The 22,786-nt window shown below is 46.7% G+C and overlaps 1 protein-coding gene across 1 annotated transcript in view; it reads left to right on the forward strand.

The window, feature by feature from the left end:
* Window positions 1–21,152, forward strand: part of TG (thyroglobulin) — a 272,911-nt gene extending 251,759 nt beyond the window's left edge. Inside the window, exons 45-48 of the mRNA XM_032760475.2 lie at window positions 2,364–2,471; window positions 18,071–18,205; window positions 19,713–19,903; window positions 20,929–21,152. Of these exons, the coding sequence (XP_032616366.1) occupies window positions 2,364–2,471; window positions 18,071–18,205; window positions 19,713–19,903; window positions 20,929–21,047 (553 nt within the window). The 3' untranslated portion in view covers window positions 21,048–21,152. The remainder of the gene's footprint in view (window positions 1–2,363; window positions 2,472–18,070; window positions 18,206–19,712; window positions 19,904–20,928) is intronic.
* The last annotated feature ends 1,634 nt before the right edge of the window (window positions 21,153–22,786 follow it).

A 22,786-nucleotide genomic window follows, 5' to 3' on the forward strand; every position in this document is an offset into this window, starting at 1 on the left:
GCTTACACACCTTGTCCTCGTTCATGCTCAAGCTTCTCTCACTTGGGGAAGGCTGCCCAAACCCCCACCCCAAGATGGCCAAAGGCTGCAGCCCCCAGGCCTTGCTGTCCCCAGGGTCCCTCTCTTGCAGCACGCCCCTGCCCCAGGGGTTGTCAGGACAGAGCTGCCTCCCTCTCCTAGTACTGCATGAGCTCACTCAGGCTGAGAACTTTTATAGAAATGCACAGCAGATGCACAAGAAATTATTTTTGAATAGAAATAAGAAAATAACCAGGGCTCCAGTCCTTTCTTCCTTCTGAGCTCCTTAGGATGAGACCACAGTGGGGACTCCAGCTCTCAGGTCACCTTTGAGTCCCCTCACAGGCGATGCATCTTGGTTTCCTGAGGGCTGTCTGCTCCCAGTGGGAAGAATGGGTGGGATGCGAGGGCTTTTAGCATTCTGTGCCTCCTTTTCTCTCTCCTTCTGGGAGGCCCACACTGACCATTTGCTTGTTGTCCCTGGGGACAGAGCCAATGTCAAGGCTCAGCATCCTTTGGTGAACTGGAGCCTGTTGGGAAGGGATGGGCTGGAAGGTGTTAGAGACCTACTGCCCTGCTTGGTCTCTCCACTCAGGAGCCTGTGGTTTCCAACTGGAGGGTCACTGGCTCAGAATAAAACTGTACCACCCACTTGCATCTTGTGGACTAAAAGGCTTTAATTTTCCCTCTAGTGGAGATCTCCACTTTAGATTAAACAGCCAACAGCTATTTTGGGAGGCTTTGCCCTGGGCTGGACCATAAGAACTCTCAGATGTCCAGTCCCTGACCCTGAGAGGCTTATAATTAAGTCAGGACTGGGCTAGATTGCATTGCAGAGAGAACTCAGGGCTAGAGATCAGAAAACCTAGGTTCTTGCCTTAATTTTGCCTTATCTGACCTTAAGGACAAGTTGCGTGCTGGGGTGAGAGCTGAGACTGAGTGAAGGCAACATCACCAAGGGACGCCTCACTCGGAAGACGGACTCCAGCTCCACCTCAGCTCAGGCCTTCCTTCTCTCTGGCACAGACTTAGGCCCTGGCCCTGTCTCCTTGGCAGTTTCCTGGGCAGTGTCCCACCCCAGGCCTGCCAGTGCGTGATGCTCCCCATAGGTTTGATCCTGTCCCTGTCCTGCTCACAATGCCTTAGGGTGCACGGGAGGAAACTCAGTTGGCTTCATCTGCCCTCAAGATACCCACAGTGCCCCACCCAACTTCAGAGCCTCACCTGGGAAAACTCGAGCACCCAGCAGGCTCACCAAAGGCTTTTATCCCAATGACCAGGAAAGGAAGACGGGCACCCCTTTTGCTGAGGGGCTCCCATGGGTGTTATTAAACTGGGGCATTATAAAACCTCTTCCAGGTAGGGACCCTTGGCCCCACTTCTCAGCTGGGAAGACAGAGATTCAAGGAGATAAAAGAACTGCTGAGTATCTCACCTTTACTCTGCAATGCAGATGGGATTGAAAACCTGGTGGGCCCAGGGTCAGCCAGGGTCTGTCTGACTCTTGGCCTGGCCGGGGCCGCCTCTCTAAGCACATAGCCTGTGCGTCAGCACACGCAGGGCCCCACTCTTATAAGCTGCTGCTTCTGAAATCGATTCATGCTACCCTCAAACGCAGAGCAAATATATAACTTAGGGAGATTTCTCGGCCTCCTCATCTGGACGTTTTGGACCGAATCTTTCTTTCTTGTGGGGCTCCGTTTTCCACTGTAGGATGTTCAGCAGCATCCTGACTCCCACACACTAGATGCCAGCACAACCCTGTCCATTCCCAGTTGTGACAACCAGGAATGTCTCCAAGCATTGCCAAACGGTTCTCTAGGGGAGGTAGAGATGGGGTGGCAAAATCTCCCCTGCTGAGAGCCACTGGGCTGAGCTAAGGGTACCAATGCCTGAGCTATCTTTGCGGGCTCTGACTTGTTTTAAAATGCACAATGATTTTATGTTCCATTCCACAGTATGTTGTATTTAACTCCACTGTATATTGCATTTATGTTACTATAAAATGTTTTGCTTCCACATCTTTAAGTGAAATTAATGTCCTGGGAAGATGTTTATTTCACGGGTTTTTTGATGCCTAAAATACATCAGCATGGACGCCAATTTTCGAGCCCACCACCTACCAGAGGGGACTGTGTACCTACCACACTCTGGCTCTCCCATCAGTGTGGTAGTGGAGCCACTTGGAGAGCATTGCAGGGGAATGGGAAGAAGGTGTTCTTGTAGGCCCAGGCAGGGGTGGGTTGGGGGCCCAGGGGGCCCCTTGCTGGGAGAAGCCCTTTTCAAGCACTATTGCCCATAGAGCCATGTTTAACCAGACTCCCCCCATGTTCTCCTTTCACCAGGGACTACTTTATCATCTGCCCTATAATCGACATGGCCAGTGCCTGGGCAAAGAGGGCCCGAGGAAACGTCTTCATGTACCATGCTCCTGAAAGCTATGGCTGTGGCAGGTAAGACGCTGCAGGGAAGCAGAGAAAGGAAGGTAAAACCGAAAGATAAGTCCCAGTTCAATGACATGGGACACACCACTTAACCCCTCTAAGCCTCGGTTTCCTCATCTGAGAAACAGAAATAATTGTAGTAGCCACTTCATCTCACTGTCTTGTAGGCAGGGAAAGTTTAAAAAAATGACGTGAAAGGCTTTGCAAATGATGATGACACACTTTAGAACTGCAATGTTAGTTATTAATTTATTAATTTGACTTGAGAGAGGAGGCTTTTTCATTTACTCTCTATGTTTATTCCTCCAGAGACTGAGCACTAGCTTAAGACATTGACTTTCCAAAGTACAAAAAGGCTTTTTTTCAACCAAAGGAAAGTTCTATTCATGCTTGATTTATATATCATTCTTACTTCCAGAATAGGTTCCAGCACCCTTAGAATAAAATATCAGGGGCAATAAAGTCATCAAAATGAGAAAGAGAAATAAGGTGCAAGCGAACGAAAACCAACCATAATGGAAGGGCCAAGCAGTGAGCATAGAATTTAGCCCTGAGTTTCCCAGAAGCCAAGGAAAAGATTTTAAAAAGAAGAAGAAAAGAAAGATTTGGGTTTCATAGCTCCAATAGCTGAACAAAGGAAGCAGAGAGACTAAGTGACAGGGACGCACGTGATCTCAGCTTCAAAGTGAAAGAACAATGCAAAAAGGGTAGCTGGGGACTTGGATGACTGGCGCTTTGAAGGGAGGACTATGGGGCTATCTGTTCTACTGCCCCATGAGCTTACAGTCCTGAGCCATTCATCCATGTGGGAAAACCCCAGAACCCTTCCCACTGAGGCAGTGACTTCGTGCATTAAACCACATCAGATCACAGTGAGTTGCCTTTGGCAAGACAATCTACTCCTCTAGGGGGAAGAAAGTAGTGGTGTCCTTGTGTTCAGCCTCCAATAAGCATTCACAGGTAACAGATCATCAGGGAACACATGTCTCCAAAAGATGCAAGAGCGTTATTGTTTTATTTTATATAAGAATGGGAGCAAGGCCTGCCACCTGGGGTCAAGAACATTCATCACTCACATCCATGGTCTATTTTATGGGCAACAGGGAGCTGGGTGAAAGGACTGCAGCTTTAGAGGTAGGGGTCCAGCCACACCATATACCCCACTGTGCCATCATAGGTAGTTTTCTTTGTCTCTCTGATCTTCAATATCCTTACCTACAAAATAAGGCTAATAATTTTTCCTCCTAGGGTTGGCATTGACAGTATCTGGAACATAAGTTATCCCACCCATGACAGGGCTTTACCCTGTGTTACTTAGCAAGGCAAGGGAACTCTTATAAACATGCATGATTTATCTTTACAATTAGCAACGCCCCTAAAGTAGGCTGAATAATGGCCACCTCAAGATAGACTCCTTCCCATGTCCTCCTTTCACCAGGGACTACTTTATTACCTGCCCTATAATCGACATGGCCAGTGATTTGGCCACCTTCCTCCCATTCCCCAGTAATGCTCTCCAAGTGACCTCACTGCCACTACGGGAAAGAATGGGTGCTCTCATTTCTCCTAAGCACTCATTAGTTACCTGCTTTCCCCAAACAGACTCTTCCTTTTTTTTTTTTTTTGACGGAGTCTCCCTCTGTTGCCCAGGCTGGAGTGCAGTGGCACAATCTCGGCTCACTGCAACCTCCACCTCCCTGATTCAAGCAATTCTCCCGCTTCGGCCTCCCCAGTAGCTGGGATTACAGGCATGCGCCATGACTCCCGGCTAATTTTCGTATTTTTAGTAGAGATGGGGTTTCACCATGTTGGCCAGGCTGGTCTTGAATTCTTGACCTCAAGTGACAGACCTGCCTTGGCTTCTCAGAGTGCTGGGATTACAGGCATGAGCCACAGCACCTGGCCCAGACTCTTGCATTTTTATAGCACTCCACAAAAAAAGTTCAGAGCCCAATTTTGCGGGGTTGAAATGGCCACCTCTGTTTTACAGAGGAAGTGTGTCTCAGTCTATTCGAGCTGCCATAGTAAAATACCTTAGCTGAATAGTGGCCCCCGAAAGATATCAGGACCCAATCCCTGGAACCTGGAACATTACCTTATAAGGAAACAGAACCTGGGCAGATGTGATTTAGTTAAGGATCTTGGCATGGGGAGATAATCCTGGATTATCGTTCGAGGGCCCTGAATGCAATCATAAGTATCCTTATAGGTGAGAGCCAGAGGGAAAAGTGCTGTCTACAGAAAAGAGAAGGCAATGTGACCACAGAGGCAGAGACTGGAGTGATGTGGCCACAGGGAAGGAATGCCAGTAGCAGCCAGAAACTGGGAGAGCACGGGGAGGGAGTGTGGCCCTGCTGTCACCTTGGTTTTGGCTCAAACTGGTTTTGGGCTTCTGGCCTTCAGAACTATGAGAGAAAAAAGTTTCAATGGTTTTAAACCAGTAAGTTTATGGTGATTTGCTACAGTAGCTGCAGGAAACTCATGCAGTCCCCAAAGTGTTCTCATTTCCCTGGAGCACCCATTATTCACCCGCTTTCTCCAGACTCTTCTGTTTTTATAGCACGCCACAAAAAAATGTCCAGAATCCTTGTGAGCTCTGCAGGGTTGAAATGGTTACCTCTGTTTTACAGATATGAAATGTGTCTTAGTCTATTCAGCCTGCCATAGGAAATATATCTTAGCCTGGATAATTTATAAACAACATAAACTCATTGCTCACAGTTCCGGAGGCTGGAAGTCCAAGATCAAGGCATGGGAAGATTTGGTGTCTAGTTGGGGGCTTGCTGTCTGCTTCACAGGTGGCACTTTCTTTCTGCATTCTCTCATGGCAAAGGGGACAAACATGTTCCCTAAGGCCTCTTTTATGAGAGCACTAACTCCATTCATAAGGTTCCACCCTCATGACCTAGTTACTCCCCAAAGGCCCTATCTCTTAATACGAACACACTGGGGATTCCATTTTGGCCTATGAATTCTGGAGGGACATAAATATTCAGAACATAGCAGAGTCTGAGGTTCAAGGAGTTCAACACGATTCCCTCAAGTACAAGCAGCTGGTTAGTTAGCAGCACCCCACCCGCGGCTTCTCTGAGCCTCAGAACTCTTTCCACTCCAACACGTGGTCTCTCTGCTTAGAACTATAATTTCAGCCTGACCCACAGATTCAAGCAACTGCCTCCAGGTTGTAAGAAGAAAAATAAGTGGCAGGCCAGGATTCTGGGAAAGAGGCACTGAGGGAGAGAAGGAATGATGACGAGAGCCATGTGGTTTGGGTGGAGATGAAGGTGCCCTCCTAATCCAGTGGTCTATGGCCACCCATGGCGAGGGAGGCCCAGCATGGGAAATGTTCCTAGAATCAGCCTTGGCAGTGTCCTCCTTACCAGGGCTCTCAGGAATCCACCCTCAATCCACTGACTCTTTTGTCTGGTTCTCTGCCTTCTTCGCATGTAAGGCAGAGATTACAATGAAAGGTGTAACTCTCCCACAGCAAGTTCATTAAAAGCCTTACAAATATGCACATATCATTGGACCCCAGAATTTACAGTGGCAAAAAAAAAAAAAAAGAAATGAGTCTTCTACATGAGGGTGAAAACAATCAAAGCAAAACAAAATGAAAGCATTCATATCATTGCTGTCAGAATCAATAGTTCTTGGGCCCTACCTGGATCACTTTCATAGGCTGCTGTAACAAAGTGCCACCAAAACCGGGCAGCTTAGAGCAATAGAAATGTATTGTCTCAAGTTCTGGAAGCCACAAGGATGAATTCAAGGTGTCAACAGGAGCATACTCTCCCTGTACGTGCTAGGGAAGGATGCGTTCCAGCCTCTCTCTTAGTCCCTGGTGGCCTAAGGCGATTCTTGGCTCGTAGATGTCTGTGTTCTTCGTCTGGTATTTCTTTACATCCTCTTTCTTCGTGCATGTCAGCCTCTGAATCCAAGGTCCCCACCACCTGTATTGGTTAGGGCCCACACTAATGACCTCAGTTTTACTTGATGACCTCTATAAAGATCCTATCTCTAAATAAGGTCCCATTCTGGGGTACTAGGGGTAAGGACCCCAACATATCTTTTTGAGGGAGACACAGTTCAACCCATAACACTGCCTTTCTCTAAAATAACTGAGCCTGCCAAGCAAGCTCTTGAATGGCAATGGCCCAAAGTGGTCTATTTTGGACCTTGGATTGGGGTGGTCCTCAGAGGAGCAATCCTAACAGAGTAGAATCGCAATCTCAGACTCCCACGGCCAGTGTGGGTTTCTCTGTTGCTGAGTAGTGTCCGCATGTCCCTAGAGACAGGGCTCCACTGTGCTGACCCAGGGAACCTCCCATGAATCCAAGCCATGTTCATGCAGAGGCCCTCATAACTGCCTCCCGTGGCTCCATGGCTCTCTGCACCTCAGAGCCCAGTGACCCTCCTGGCACAGATGAGGACTTAGTAGGTGCTCAGGAAATCATACTGAATGATAGTTGGCCAGGAATGAGTCCTTTCTACTTTAGTGTTTAGGCTCTATGGGGCTCAGTTTTGTCACCTGTGAAGTGGGAATAGGGAGGCTGGAGAGGTCTGAAGCACTGATTCTTCACTGGGTTCTCGGCAGCCTGGATCCTGAGCCTCTTTCAGGAGGGGGCAGGTCTGAGCCTCCCAGCCCCTTTCTCCCTATGTCACAGACTGAGCTTTGAGTAACATTTCAAGGTTATTCAATTTAGAAAGTATGAAAAACTACTGGACCCAGTCACCTAAAGGCATCATTTAGTTCTCAGTTCTATCATTTTTGGAGGAAAGAGACACGCAGATCCACTGAAACATTTTATAGTAGCGGTATTGCTATTCTTATGGAGGCAAAATAATGCCCTGGTCAAAAGCAGAGACGCTGGCATCTACTAGTTTGGTGAAAAACATATCCTTGATTCTTATCAGCTCAGTGACCTAAGGCAAGTCATGTAACCTCTTTTGTGACTCAATTTCTTCATCTGGCAAATGGGTATAATAATAGGACCCATCTCAAAGGTTGTGACGATCATTAATTTTGCATAAAACAGAGACAGGCAAATAGTGCCAAGAGTATTCTGTTCTTCTTGGCCATCAGAACACATTCTTGACAACCCCCTGCGTAGATGTCTCCTCTCTCCATCACTATCACATATGGTGCCATCTATGTAGTAGATAATTGAATCAATGAATGACTCACAGAAACTAACTCATTTGATTTTTGGCAACTTTATCTTATTGTCCCAAAAAGACATCTCTCTCTCTCTCTCTCTCTCTCTGCCCTGGAGCTGTCGCATCTCTCATTTTATTTCTGGCTCAAATCTACATACTTAAAATATACGTGTGTTACATTTTCAGCCATCTGTCTCGTACCTCCGTTTCTGTTAGCATATATTAGCTTTCCTGGCAACAGCTAGTGAAAAAAAGTACAATGAATTATTGCTTTCTTATAGACTATTGTAAACTGATCACAGAATAGTGTGGTTTTCTTACTGTGCACCTGGATTATAGATGAGATTTTCATTCCTGAAATTGAGGGCAAACTTCTATGGGGAAAGAATAGGCATAACAGATGGAGAGGAGACAGGGAAATCAAAATTTCTAGTGTGAGAAGAAGGTTCCAGTTTCAGATTCAGATTCAAAGAATCATAGAATATAGAAGATGAGACCGTAGACAGCCTCATTTTAGAGGTGGGGGTCCAGCCACACCATATACCCCGCTGTGCCATCATAGGTAGTTTTCTTTGTCTCTCTGATCTTCAATATCTTTACCTACAAAATAAGGCTAATAATTTTTCCTCTTAGGGTTGGCATTGACAGTATCTGGAACAAAAGTTATCCAGCCCATAACAGGGCTTTACCCTGTGTTACTTAGCAAGGCAAGGGAACTCCTATAAACATGCATCATTTATCTTTACAATTAGCAATGCCCCTAAGGTAGGCTGAATAATGGCCACCTCAAGATAGACTCATTTTACATGTAAAGAAACAAAAGCCCAGGGATGTGAGCAGATTATTTCCCCGTCCCTGAGCCAGTGAGTGGCAGTCTGGACCCATGCCCTGTTCCCTGCCCTCTCTCCACCTTTCTTTCAATTGCTCCAACTTTATCCTAAACCCTATTGAGTGCCTACAATGGCCAAGTCCACTTACTATCTGTGTGGCCTTGGGCAAGTCACTTAACCACTCTTAGCCTCCATGTAGCCTCGCCTATATCTGGAGAGAGTAACAGGTCCTGTTCCATAGGGCTGTGGGAGGGTTTGGGGGACACTGCCTGCATGGTGTTTAGCCCAGAGCCAGCATCTGGGTTGTGTGAATGTGTCTGCATGTGAGTGTATGCATGTATGTGGATCTGTGTGTACAATACCTGGCAGCTTTGATTTCCAAGGCTACTGATGAGAGGAAAAAACTCACCAGCTTTCTCCTGTTCATCTCTGCTCACTGAAGAAACTTTGAGCCAGTTTCTCCCATGGTCTGTCTCTGGAGCCCTCTGTTTTAGGAAGTGGGATTTCCAGCATGGCCCGTAATCCAGGGCTTCTCAACTTGGGCACTGTTGACGTTTGAGGCCGGATAACCCTTTGTTGTGGGAGGCTGTGCTGTGCATTGAAGGATGTTTAGAAGCACCCCTGGCTTCTACCCACCTGATGCCAGCAGCCCCAGTCCCCCTAAGCTGTGCCAACCACAAATGCCTCCAGACATTGTCACGTGTTCCCTGGGGACACAATCCTTGCTGGTTGAGAACCACTGCTGGAATCTATTAGAACTGAAGTTATTAGTAACAGTACCTGAAAGGAAGTAGCAACCCCTCTCCCAGACACTGCCCCTGAATCAATGTAGGATGTCCCCTGCCAGGATGCTGTCCCTGGCCCCTTGGAACCCCCTCAAGCAGATGGAGTGTGCCAGAGAAACAGAGGGGTGGCTTCAGTGCTTCTTTGTGACAAAGCTGACCTAGAAGGCCAACAGGCCTCCAGGTTCACATGCAGAGGGGCTCTGGCCTGCTGTCTCTCCCAAGTCTGAGGCCCTGGGCATTCTCCCTAATGCCTCTGCGTTCTCTCCAATGCCTCCTGTCACTTGCCCAGGTACCTTTCAAGATGCCACCTGCTATTCTGCTGGACCCTTCCCTCCCTGCTGGTCTCTGGTATTTCCATCTCTTTGACTCACCGGTGATGTCCTCCTCTCTAAACAGCCCCTTTCAAAGGACACACTGGCCTTTAAAGGTCCAGGTATCATTCCCAGGAATTGCCCCATCTGTGTCCTCTGCTGCTCATGAACAAAGGACTCAGACCCTGTGGCCAGGTTTGGGGCCCGCACCCCCAGCCCTGGTCTGTGCTCTGGGCCCCAGCAAGTGTAGAAGAGAGCACCGGTTTGCTCTCTGCTGTTTCCTGTCTTTCGAGGGCTCTGCCACTTTCTGTGTGCCTCTTTAAGAGTTGGTTTTCTTATCTGTGCAGTGGAGCTAGTAATAGCACTTATGCTTACTATGAAGTGTGTCAGGATTAAAGAAGACAAGGCACACAGACAGACTCACCTATGGGCCTAACTGCCTGGCAGAGAGTGAACACTGATTAGGTAAGCATTACTAATGCTGCTTCATGTATTATGCTGGAAAAATCCAAATTGGAGATCAACAGGTCCTTGGAAGAAAGCAACCACAAGTGAAGTGGTTTCTGGTACCAGACATTGCATGAGGAGCTGTAGCCACTTCAGAGAGGAAATGGAAGCCTCTCATCTTAAGACGCCTGGGGGCTGGGCCAGCTGTGGAGTTCCTGGTTTCCATGGAAATTCATCATGAGGCTGAGTGTGTGCTATGGCCCTTGAATTGTGTGCTGCATCTGGGTCTTTGCTCTGAAGGCCTTGGCCTCCAGGGTGCTGGGATGTCATTCCTACATCCCGGTGGTGTGGAAGATGTTTCAACAAGACCACATTTAACTTTTCTTTGAATGGAAGAGTGGCGGCTGGGGTATGGCTCTTGGGATTAAACATCTACTCACGCCCCGTAGAGGAAGTTAGACTGGTCTTTCATTTTGGCAGAGGCAGCCCAATCTAGTGAAACAGCACATCCTTTGAGATTAAATCACCTAGAGTTTTAATCCCATATCTACCATTTATTAGCTGTTTGCATTTAAACAAATCCCTTTACCTCAATTTCTTCACCTATAAAATAGGTATAGCTACATCTACTTCATAGTATGAATATTCAAGATCATGTACATTAAACATCTGGCACATTGCAGATGTTCAATGTTAGGTAGCTAGGGTTATTTTCCTTTTAGGAAAATTGAGGCTCTGAGAGAGAAAAACAAAACATTCAAAATGACTAAAGAGACAATAATGTTCCTCCTTGATAAGTTGTCCCAACCCTGGAAAACAAAGCTGTAAATTCTAGACTCAAGGCATTTTGTACACCACTGCACTTGCATTCTAGACACTGCTGTGCATTCCAGAGGCTTTTAACATTCCAGATTCCAAATATTATCTTTTTAGTTGACTGTCTTGATGAGTTTGTTGGAATTAACAAACCAAAGAAAATGCGAAGTGGATAGATTATTGAACTGAATCCATCAGCCTGGCTACATCCTGTGGGATTATTTCCCAGTGTAGACGAAAATAAATCGTTTTCGGAAACTGATCACTCCAACTCCTTGACATAACAGGGTTTGCACTATATATCTTCTTCAACATTGGTTTGACAGAGATTTACCTAACGCCGTCTATGCTGCAGATCCCCTTCCAGGTCCTAGAAATGAGAAACCTGCAAGGCAGAGAAGAGCTGCCTTCTTGGGACAAAGACTGTAGTTGCCAGTGGGGCTGATGGGTATCTAGGAATAGTTTGTAAAGAATAGACAATACACACATCAACATGCAGCATATGTTCAGATAACAGCACTAGGAAGGAGGTCCACTACGGTGCCATGGTCAGTAATAAGAAAATAACCTTGTGTAAAGGTGACATTCGAGCTGAGAACCGAGAAATAAGAAGGTGTGTGATCCTCATGTAGAAGTGAGAAAGGGCCTGGCATATTTGAGGATAAAGAAGGCGGCCAGGGAACTGGGGCATTACTAATGCTGCTTCATGTATTATGCTGGAAAAATCCAAATTGGAGATCAACAGGTCCTTGGAAGAAAGTAACCATGACTGAAATGGTTTCTGGTACCAGACATTGCATGAGGAGCTGTAGCCACTTCAGAGAGGACGTGGAAGCCTCTCATCTTAAGATGCCTGGGGGCTGGGCCAGCTGTGGAGTTCCTGGTTTCCATGGAAATTCATCATGAGACTGAGTGTGCGCTAGGACATTTGAATTGTGGCACTTGAATTGGAGCCTGTTGAAGAGGAGGGGAGTGGTTGAAGGTGCAGAGGGAAAAAGAATGGGTCTTGTAGTTCACATAGGAGTTTGTAAGCTGTGGCTAGCAGAGAGATAGTATTTTATTTGAGCGTGATGAGAAGGCATTGCAGATTTTAAAGAAAATATATATAATGCATAATGGTCTTTTCATTCATATCCAGAATGGCTCACTGAAACATCAGTTATCTTTTTAAAAACTAATAGAATGTAGAATATCAACCCTGTTATCTAATGTGATAGTCAGTCAGAAAAGTCGATTAAGAAGAGAACTTGTGAAAATGAGTAAGATAGGTGTGATGCCTTAAATATTTTATTTTAACTTTAAACACATAAATCTGCATCCCCTGGCCATTCTTTGGTGCAGGATCAGAGGGTTAAGCTGGAAAATGCTGTTTGGAGTTCTGCCTTTGAACTTCTTGCAAAACCATAAACATAGTGCATGATCTGTTATTTCCAGTCTGGGATCCATGAAAATGGAGTATCTTCGTGGTATTCAATAGATTCAATTAGATATAAAATCACAATGACAAATGCAATGACTTAAACAGTTGGGTCCTGGTAAGCACACAACACAGTTATTGAGGATGCATTTTTGGGGCCTGGAAAGTTCATTTTTTTCTGGGCAACAGTTATCATACTTTATGGAGGGAATAAAATGTTCAGGTTAATCTAGCAAGATAGTTGAAAGCTTTGAGTCTACTGTGAAACAATGTATCATACAGCTCTGCTGAGCTTTAGGAAGTTAGGGGACTACAACAAATATCTCCTTTGGGGCCAGTGGTGGGACTGCACTATTTAGCGTACATTAGGGAGCTTATTTTTAAAGGATTGCATAGCAAATTCTCTTGTAAAACACAAGCCATTTGGAAAGCAAATAATTACTTCCTGGTTAATTCACATGCAGAATCTGAACTTTTGCATATTAGATTTGCCCAAAGAGAGGCACACTTATAAGCTTCTAGTCATAAGTTGTTTAACACTTCCTCAGCTTCTAAAAAAAAAAAAAAAAAGCCTGGGAAGCAAAGGGACTTTCATTCCTCCCTGTTCCCTAATTTCCTTTGGAGGAAGCTATGGAGAGAGATGCTGGCTGGGGATAAAAAAGGAAGTATATTTTATGGGGATGAGGTCAACAAACTTCCTGCAGACAGACAGAACAGCAGGGACCGAAATCCCTGCAAGCACAGGCTCTCAAATCAGTCCATTCAGATGGGCCGGAATGCCCATCTGTGCTGTGCCATCTCCAGCACAGGCTTCTTCACAACATTATCAGCAGAACGGCTTCTCCATGCAAAACAGTATCTTATTTATTTCTGTCAAGAAAGATCCTTCCTCACACCCTCACCTCATCATAAGGGGAACCCAGGCTCAGCCCACCTCCCCAGCTGAATCCACTGCCAGGTGCATCTCTTTGGATGGATGTGTACCTCCATCATCCTGTTTCCTGGTAAGCCCAAACTTTCATGGATTATGGCTCCTGATCCTGGAAGCTGAGAACTTGTGCAATGGATCGTCTCTGAAATGAGGCTTTTGGCTCGCTGGGATGCAGGCTTAGCCTCCCTGCAGGTCCTCAGCAGCACCAGCAGGATTAATGATGAGCAGTGTGGCAGACAGGTAAGCTTGGGGACATTATGTAAAAAGGTTCTGTCTTTCCTGGACAGTTGTAGTGACCCTAGGAGTTCTCAGTTCTAGTCTTTTTTCCCACACACCTCTAGTAATCCTTCCAAAAGAAATGCAACTTACAACTCATTTGCTAAGAAACCCCCAGGGTTCCCAGCCTTTTTAAAACATGACCATCAATTCTTCTGGTCTAGGCTGTCACACCTTTCAAAGAATTAGAGTCCAGTAGACCTTAGCAAGCATACAGTTTAGTGGTTTTCAGACTTTGGATTTTTCTGGACTAGAAAAAGTTCCAATTGCCCTTCTCAGCAGGACCTGTGAGGCCAGCACCTTGGGGACTGTTTTCTGCCACCTGCACCAGCCCCCACCCGCCCTGGCTCACCTTGTACTCAGCCATATCCCTTGTCATTCCTTGCTCCATACCGAGCACAGAGCCCACTCCGTGATGGCACAAGTGTTGAGTCGCTACCCACATGCCCTTCCTTGCCTCGTCCACTCACTAACCCTACTCATCTGTCTAAGCACAAGTCCACCGCAGCCTTCTCTCTCTCGGCTTCCATAAACTCCTTTCCATTTTCTTGCCTGGAATAAATGGTATTTCATTTCTCTCTCTTCTTATGGTAGTTGGTAAGTAATTCTATCACTTGATAGATACCTACCTATCTATCGTACAACTCACAACGTTTTATTTTTGAAAAGCAGTGGCTGATCGCACTTTCTTGTTAGAATGTGAGCTCCTCAGCAGAACGGCCACCTTTTGAGCCTCAGCATCCATCCAGAGGACAGTGCACAGTAGGCATTCGGCAACTGTGGGTGGAGTAGGCTCTTAGTCCCAACACCCCTTTTCTAATTTGCCACCGTCCTCACTGGACGGCATTCAAATCCTGAAACTGAAACAAAAAGCATACACACACATACACACACACACACACACACACACACACAGTCATCCGCAGAGCTCTGTGGCTGGTCAGTTCTTTCCACAGTCTGGTTAAATGTAAGTTTATCAACTTCAGCAACCTTAACTCTTCCTTGGGTGGCAACTTATAGTTTTTAAAGGAATTTACACCCACTTGATCTATGAGCATCCAATATACCATATGGGAGGCTGAACAGAGATGATTTACTGATAGGAAAACCAAGGCTCAGAGATTCAGCAGTGGAAGTGGGACTTGAACAGAGCTTGCCCAGCTTGGGCAGGTAGCTTTCCCAAGCCCAAAGTCTGCCTCTCCATGTGACAAGGAGAAGAGTCAGATCTGGCCCTGGGCATAGAATGAGCAGCTGTCAGATAAGGGGCAAGTTCCACTGCAGTGTGATTGCCAAAAACAGCAGACGACAAGTGAAAGCTAAATGCCTCCAGGCTGACCATATACTGACACAGCTGCCACGGGTTTGGGCGTATGATTTATCAGTGATCAGACACAGCGCAGAGCAACGAAGCCACATGAGCACACATGAACTGCCTACTCCAAGTCTGCGAGCACCAGGGCCACTCAGTTGAGTCTCTCCTTTTACCTTGTCAGACCCTGGCATGTTCTTCTGGATCTTCCTCTGTTGCTGCTGAATCCAAATCCCCTTTTCTTCCTCCACAGGGTCCTGGGACCCCCAGCCAGTGCCCAGATTCGCTCAGGACTTGGTCCTCGACTCCCAGATTCCCTCTTCAGAGGCTCCACTGTTTGTGCCTCCTCCAGATGTCTCTTAAACTGCTCAGAATAACTCCTGTATCTGATAGAGATCAGCTCGGCTAAGGAAAAAACAAAGCAGAAATCCTCATACACAACAGGCTCTCAAATTAAACAGATGGGATGGGCTGGAATGCCAGGCCTTTCCCCCAAAGCAGTGCTCTGTGGTCTTTCTAAGGTCGCAGACAGTGGTGGCCTGGAGCCGGATCATACAAGTTCACGAGAGCTGGTGATACACATTGCTTCCCAGCACCATGCTTAATGACATCACTTTGAAATTGGCTAAGGTGGGAGTATTTACACTGTAAAAATTGGCGAATATTACAAATAGGATTTCCTTTCCCTCAGGGGGTCAATTATTAAATGTTTTTCTTTTTTTGAGAAAGAGTATCACTTTGTCACCCAGACTGGCATGCAGTGGTACAATCGTGGCTCACTGCAGCCTCGACCTCCTGGGCTCAAGTGATCCTCCTGCCTCACTGCCCCCCAAGTAGCTGGGACTATAGGCACACGGCACCACATCCAGCTAATTTTTGTATTTTTTGTAGAGATGGGATTTTGTCATGTTGCCCAGGCTGGTTTTGAACTCCTGAGCTCAAGCAATCCACCTGCCTTGGCCTCCCAAAGTCCTGGGATTATAGCCATGAGCCATCACGCTCAGCTGATTATTAAATATTTATCAGCACATGACTTTCTTGAGAATGTGATTGAGGATATGAAACATCTCTCAAGAGAGATCCACCTATATACTTCACAGCATTTTATGTGTAATTTTAGGGAACTTGTGGATCTCCAAAACCCTGCAGTGAGACCTCCCCAACCTCCTACAAGTTAAGGACTCCCACTCTTAAGCTTTCAGATGTCTCTCTCAGTTAATCAAAAAGGAAATGAGCCAGAAACTGGGTCAGAGAGATTAAAAATGTTTTATTGCTAAACCTCGTTCAGCATCTGAAATAAGCATAATTGTGTCACCATTTTACAGAGGAGGACACTCAGACCCAGAGACATTAGACAGCTTGTCCAAGATTGCACACTAGTCAGTGACTGAGCTGGGGTTTCAACAGAGCACTCTGGCCTTTAAAGTTTATTTCTGGGCCGGGCGTGGTGGCTCAAGCCTGTAATCCCAGCACTTTGGGAGGCCGAGGTGGGCGGATCACGAGGTCAGGAGATCGAGACCATAGTGAAACCCCGTCTCTACTAAAAATACAAAAAAAAATTAGCCGGGCTTGGTGGCGGGCACCTGTAGTCCCAGCTACTTGGAGAGGCTGAGGCAGGAGAATGGCGTGAACCCAGGAGGTGGAGCTTGCAGTGAGCCGAGATTGCGCCACTGCACTCCAGCCTGGGCGACAGAGCAAGACTCCGTCTCAAAAAATAAAAATAAAAAAATAAAGTTTATTTCTGTTCACTAGAATACTTGGAATGCAGCTTCCTCTGGAGGAAACAGTAGACCAGGCTGTTGTGGTAGCGGTTATGCTCCCACAAAATGTCCAAGTCCTGAACCCTGAAACCTGTGAATATGTTACCTCCCATGGCAAAGGAACTTTGCAGGTGCGGCTAAGGTTCAAGACCTTGAGATGGGAGCTTGTCCTGGTAGGCTTGATTTAGTCACATGAGTGCTCTAAGCAGGGGAGTGTTCCAAAGAAATGCAGCATCGGAAGGACTTGGCCACTCTGAGGATGGAGGAAGGCGGTTCTGATCGGCAGCCTCTAGTGACTGGGAATGGCCCTCGGCTTGTAGCCAGCAGGAAAACGGGGGCCTGGGTCCTCTACCTCAAGGAACTGAATCCTGCCACAAATCTGAATGGTCAAGAAAAGTATTCTCCCCAGAGCTTTCAGAAGGAACGCAGCCCACTCACCCTTTGATTTTAGTCCACTAAGACCCATCCTGGATTTCTGAACTCCAGACACTGTCAGATAGTAATTTGTGTTGTTTTAAGCCACTGAGTTTGTGGTAATTTCTTAGGGCAGCAACAGAGAATTAATACAGCCAGTTTTCCAGAAGGGCCTCCCGAGAAACAGGCTGTTGAACCTTTCATCCCACTGTGAGGAGAAGGACTAGGCCCCAGTGGGAGAAAGTCGGCCAGATATCCCTGGAGGAAGAAAGAGGAAGGGGGCCCTATTACCCCGGGCCTCCTGGCTTCTCTGTGGCCGCCGCAGAGGGAGTGTGGTGATTGAGACACAAGACAGCTTCAACAAGACTGGCAGTGGGGTATGACTCACCTTCCAGAAGCCAAAGGCAAAGTCCAGACCTCTCTTTGGGCAAAGCCCGATTCTTTACTATGCAGTGGTGAAATCCATCCTGCCTTTTCCACTCTGCCACTCTCCCTGGTTCCCAATGCTCACTCCACTCCATGGCCCATGTACCGGGCTCCTCAGCACCAGCTCCAGCCCGGGCCATTCACACCACTGGACTGGCTTCCAAGTCATTATTCCCACCAGGATGCTGCTTCCTAGATATTTAATCCAGTCTAGCATGTATTTATTGAATAACTCCTACTTGCCAGGTACTGTGCTGGGCTGGGCTTCATGGATAAATGTCCTTGAAGAGTCATAAGAGTGTGAGTTGTATATGAACATGGGCTAGTGCAGAGAATGGGCTCAAATACAAGCTACTTTCATTATTGCTTTTTCAGTGACTAGAAGAACACCAATATCCAGTGATACCATAAGTATCATGGTTAGAATATGACCCAAAAATCATTGTGTTGGGAGGTTTCTCGCAGGCATTATTTCCAGAGATTTAAGTGTTCAGTGTTGGTCTCACTTTAGCAACAGACATGCCATGGATCTGCCCCCAGGGGGCCACTGGACTAAATTTAGGCCAAGCCAAATCTCCACTCAACTGGGCACTAAACAGGATCCTTAGATATGATGTAAAGAAGGGAAAGTCTTGGTTTTAGAAGAAATATTTTTGTTTGTTTGTTTGTGTTTTTGAGTAGTTTACTTTCTCTTGACCTTTTGCTGCTGCTTTTCCTCTGTTTTCTCAGCCTGGAGTTGCTGGCGGATGTTCAGTTTGCCTTTGGGCTTCCCTTCTACCCAGCCTACGAGGGGCAGTTTTCTCTGGAGGAGAAGAGCCTGTCGCTGAAAATCATGCAGTACTTTTCCCACTTCATCAGATCGGGGTAATTTTGGGCCACTTGTTCAGAATTCTGTCACTGTGCTTTTCCTCCCCCTTCCTTCAAGCAGAACACAAAGACCCAATTTGCGTCGATGGACTCATCCTTTCCTCCATAGACATTATAATCACCAGCCACTGGCCTCCCTGTCTCAGTCACCCTCTCCTAGCCAAAATTGCTTTTGCATACATTAATCTTCCCGAAGAAAAGCTCTAATTATACCAGCTGCATTCGATGACTCTAGATCAGGGTTCCTCAACCTTAGCACTATTGACACTGGGGGCTGGATAAATCTTGGCTGCGTCCTGTGCATTGCTGGATGTTTAACAGCATCCTTGGCCTCTAGATGTCCACCAGATGCCAGTGGTGCCCACCTCGGCCCAGTTTTGAGAACGAAGCATGTCGAATGTCCCCTGGAGGGAAAACCACTTGGAGGAGAGCCACTCTCTCTCCACAGAGGGGAATACCAGTGCCTTGGGTTTTCAGCTTAAGTTGAAATGCTCAGGGCTCTCCTTTATTCACCTTGAGGCTCTTCCTCTTCCTCGCCTGCCTGTACTCCAGTCCAATGAAGTATACTCGCTGTCCCCACCTGCAGAATTGGTTCCTACTCTTTCCTCTTCATGGTAGTTTACCTGTTTCCTTATATCTTTTTGCCTGATGTGAGTTGATTACCTAGAACTGTGCTAGGTTCCCTGGAAAGATAAAAAGGTGCAAAAGTCATGACCCAGCTACCAGTTACTAATAGTCTAAAAACATAAAAATGAACCATAATTCAAAGCAGGAGAAAATAAAGCTTTATGCAGTTTGTTATGGGAGTTGAGCAGAAAATCACATTTCTTCTAATTAGGGTTTTAAAAATATTTCACTGAGGAAGTCACATTTAAGCTGGGCCTTGGGGGATAAATAGAATATTTATATAAGCAAAGAAGAAGAAGATGCTTCCAGGAAGGAGGTCTGGGCAAATGCAGCGTGGATGAGAGGACACACCTTATCTGGGAAATGCCAGGTGGCTGCAGGGCTGGTGTTTGGGCTACATGGCAGGACATGCCAGAAGATGGGCCTGGGCAGCAAATTTGGGAAGGAGCCTTTATCCGAACAGGTGTGATATCCCCTTTATGGGGGAGCTGGCCTACAGATTCACCCTTCTGCCCAGGCCTTGGACAAACAAGGACATTCCAAAGGCTAGCTATGGTGTCTAGATCTGAGGACATCAAGAAAGAGAAGAGCACAGTGATCTCCTGAACGTTCACAAAGACAGAGGGCAGCGCTAGGTCCTGGGTAATGCTACCAGGTCATGACCTCAACACTTTTCCTCACCGAGAAATGGCTTAGCTTTGCAGTGCAGTCAAGATCACAACCCCAGAAGCCAGATTTGGGGAGTTCACATGCAGCCTTGACACCTACAGATACATGAATTGTCCCTCGGATACCAAGTGCAAGTGGGAAGTGATTCAGGTGATGAAAGGAAAGACAAATTTCCCTCATGGATATTTCTTTCTTCTCATTTTCCCAGAAATCCCAACTACCCTTATGAGTTCTCACGGAAAGTACCCACATTTGCAACTCCCTGGCCTGACTTTGTACCCCATGCTGGTGGAGAGAACTACAAGGAATTCAGTGCGCTGCTCCCCAATCGACAGGGCCTGAAGAAAGCCGATTGCTCCTTCTGGTCCAAGTACATCTCGTCTCTGAAGGCATCTGCAGGTAGCAAAGCCCTGGGACAAGTGGAGGGAGCTGGGTGTTGATCTCAGCATCTGCTGTGCTCGCTACATGAGACCTGTGCTGCGTGCATTGGAGCCAAGGGGTCACCAATTGCACAATGTGTGCCAATGGCACAGCCCCTTCCTGTGAGTTGTTCATGGTCTGGGGAGCTCCACGTTGCCAAGGGCCTCCTGTTCTGATGTAGGGCTGGAAGGAAAAGAAAGAGAGGCACAGGAAGAGGGCAGTGGGGTGGCTAGGAGAGAAGGTCTGTGGGGGGTAGAATGATGAACCAACATCAAGGCTTCCAGCCTAGAACGTTGGTATGGGAAGAGAAGGGAGTGTCTTGAATCTCATCCTCACAGCCCTTGAAGGCCTAGATAGAAAATCTTGGAGAGGTAACTCTAGCCAGGGGAAAAGTGGGCATTTCTACCTCTTCCTGTTGCAGAGATGTTAAGGAGAGAAAATAAATCATAATGAAGGTGCTGGGAATAGACAGTAAACACAAGGCCCTTAGGAAGCTTTGGAATAGTGGGTGTGAGTGACACAACCTAGGGGATGGCCCTCAGCTTTCCTGGGGCCATGATGGAAACTTGTGTCTGAGTGAGCAGGAGCCCAGAGGAAGGAGGACTCACTCCTCCCTGGAGGCTCTGGGAAGGGTCCCCAGGAGAGGTGATGCTGGGCTGTGGTTTTTAGAATGACAGGAGTTTTTCAGGTACAGAGAAATTGGAGTGGGCCATTAAACAGGGAAGGGATCTTGTCCAGCTATAGTTTAGATTTTCAGCTCTGCTTTTAGCTTCCAAGGCCAAGTGTCTGTCTGCTGACAACGAATCCAAGTACCATCATACCCTTAGCATGTCCCTATAGCCAGGAGATGAATCTGGCACCTCAGCCAGTGGAAAGTTCCCTCTAAAGGGCATTAGCAAGAAATGCCAACTGGAGGCTGGGGTCTCTTTGGGACAAAAGGAAGGGACCAGAGAAGAGAAGTCCTAAGCTGCCTTGGACCAACCTTCCTTGCCCCTCTGTTTCAGATGGAGCCAAGGGAGGGCAGTCAGCAGAGAGTCAAGAGGGGGAGTTGACGGCTGGATCTGGGCTAAGAGAAGATCTTCTAAGCCTCCAGGAACCAGGCTCTAAGAGCTACAGCAAGTGACCAGCCCCTGAGCTCCCCAGAAATCTCACCCGAGGCTGCCCACTATGGTCATCTTTTTCTCTAAAATAGCCACTTACCTTCAATAAAGTATCTACATGCAGTGAAGCATTGTTGACTCTAATATGTGAATCCAAGGCAATTCATGGGTAACACCAACTATATCTTAATAATCTTTCTAAGGTTTGAATCCCAGGCTGCTGTTTCCATTCAACAAATGTTTATGAGCATCTGTTATGCACCAGGCCCTGTGCTGGGTGCTGGAGAAACAAGGACTTTGCTCCTCCAGAAGGAGAGAATGCTGGGCAAACAATGACATAAAAAATGGGGATCCATCAAGAGCAGGCCCCAGGTGGCATAGTCCCACTTGAGTGGTAGAAAAGACTCACTCACAAAGGTTCCAGAGTGGAAGTAGAAGACCAACTGAAATGGGTGCAATGGTCCAGCAAGAAGCAATGCACTCTGAAGCAAGACAGTGAGGATGGAGCTGGGGCAAGAAACAGAGCCACAGGCCCTGGAGGAAGTAGAACTGATGGAACTTGATTAAATGTGAGAGGGGGTTGGTGCAAGGTGATAGAATTGCCCCAACTTTGGGATGATTTGGATTCCCAGATAAGCAATGTTCACCCTCCTAAGGGACACACGTTTAAGGCAAATATTCTGGTTAAAACGTTCTGTCTCTCCACCCCCTTTCACACACACATGGACACACACTTCACCCAAAGTAAAAGCAAGTGGAGCTGGTTAACAGTCTTGTTCATTTAGATGGCATGCCATCAAATGCATTCACACCCATCATGTTATTTGAGTTCAGAGCAAATTAATGATGATTTGTAGGCTGAGATTGTTGTCTTATCTTGCAAATGTGGAAGGTGAGGCTCAGAAAGACTTACACTATACATGAATTCACATGGTGAAGAGGAGGAGAATCAGAGTCCAACTCAGGTTTTCCCATTTCTCTGTTTCCATGCACTGTATGGACTATAAAATACAGGCCTAGGGCCACGTTGTGTGTCCTACAAAACCTACTGATAGCACTGAAAGCCCTGACTAGCCTCCAACCTGCATTATAGGCTCTGTTAGGACGGTTCAGCGAAAGCACCTAACTACTGAACTAAAAGGCCTTAACCAAAGGAAACTCGATAGGTAGATGGTCCCAGGGTTGATCAGTGTCTCAGTGATGTCATTAAGGACGCAGACTCTTTCCAACCATCCTCTTTGCCATCTTCAGCACATGAATGGTGTTTCAATTCATTGACATTATGGCTGCCACAGCTCCAGACATCACACACAATCCCCAACAGCATCTCATGCTGGAGGCAAATGGGGAAGGAAGTAAAGGGCTTTCCCCTCCAGTGCTGCTTTCTTTTTTCAGAGGAAACATTTTTTCCCAGAGGTTCTCAGCAGAATTCCCCTTACATCTTTTTGGCTAGAACTAAGTCATGTGCTCCTTTTTCTTTCTTTCTTTCTTTCTTGGCACGATCTTGGCTCACCACAACCTCTGCCTCCCAGGTTCAAGGATTCTCCGGCTTCAAGGAATCCCAAGTAGCTGGGATTACAAGCATGTACAACCATTTTTTTTTTTTTTTTTTTTTGTATTTTTAGTAGAGACAGAGTTTCACCATGTGGGTCAGGCTGGTCTCAAAGTCCTGCCCTCAAGTGATCTCCCCACCTCAAAGTGCTGAGATTACAGATGTGAGCCACCGCGCCTGACCATGTGCTCCCTTTTAAACCACCACTGG

This window comes from Hylobates moloch, unplaced genomic scaffold, assembly GCF_009828535.3.
Source record: "Hylobates moloch isolate HMO894 unplaced genomic scaffold, HMol_V3 SCAFFOLD_9, whole genome shotgun sequence".
NCBI classification, from domain to species: Eukaryota; Metazoa; Chordata; class Mammalia; order Primates; family Hylobatidae; genus Hylobates; species Hylobates moloch.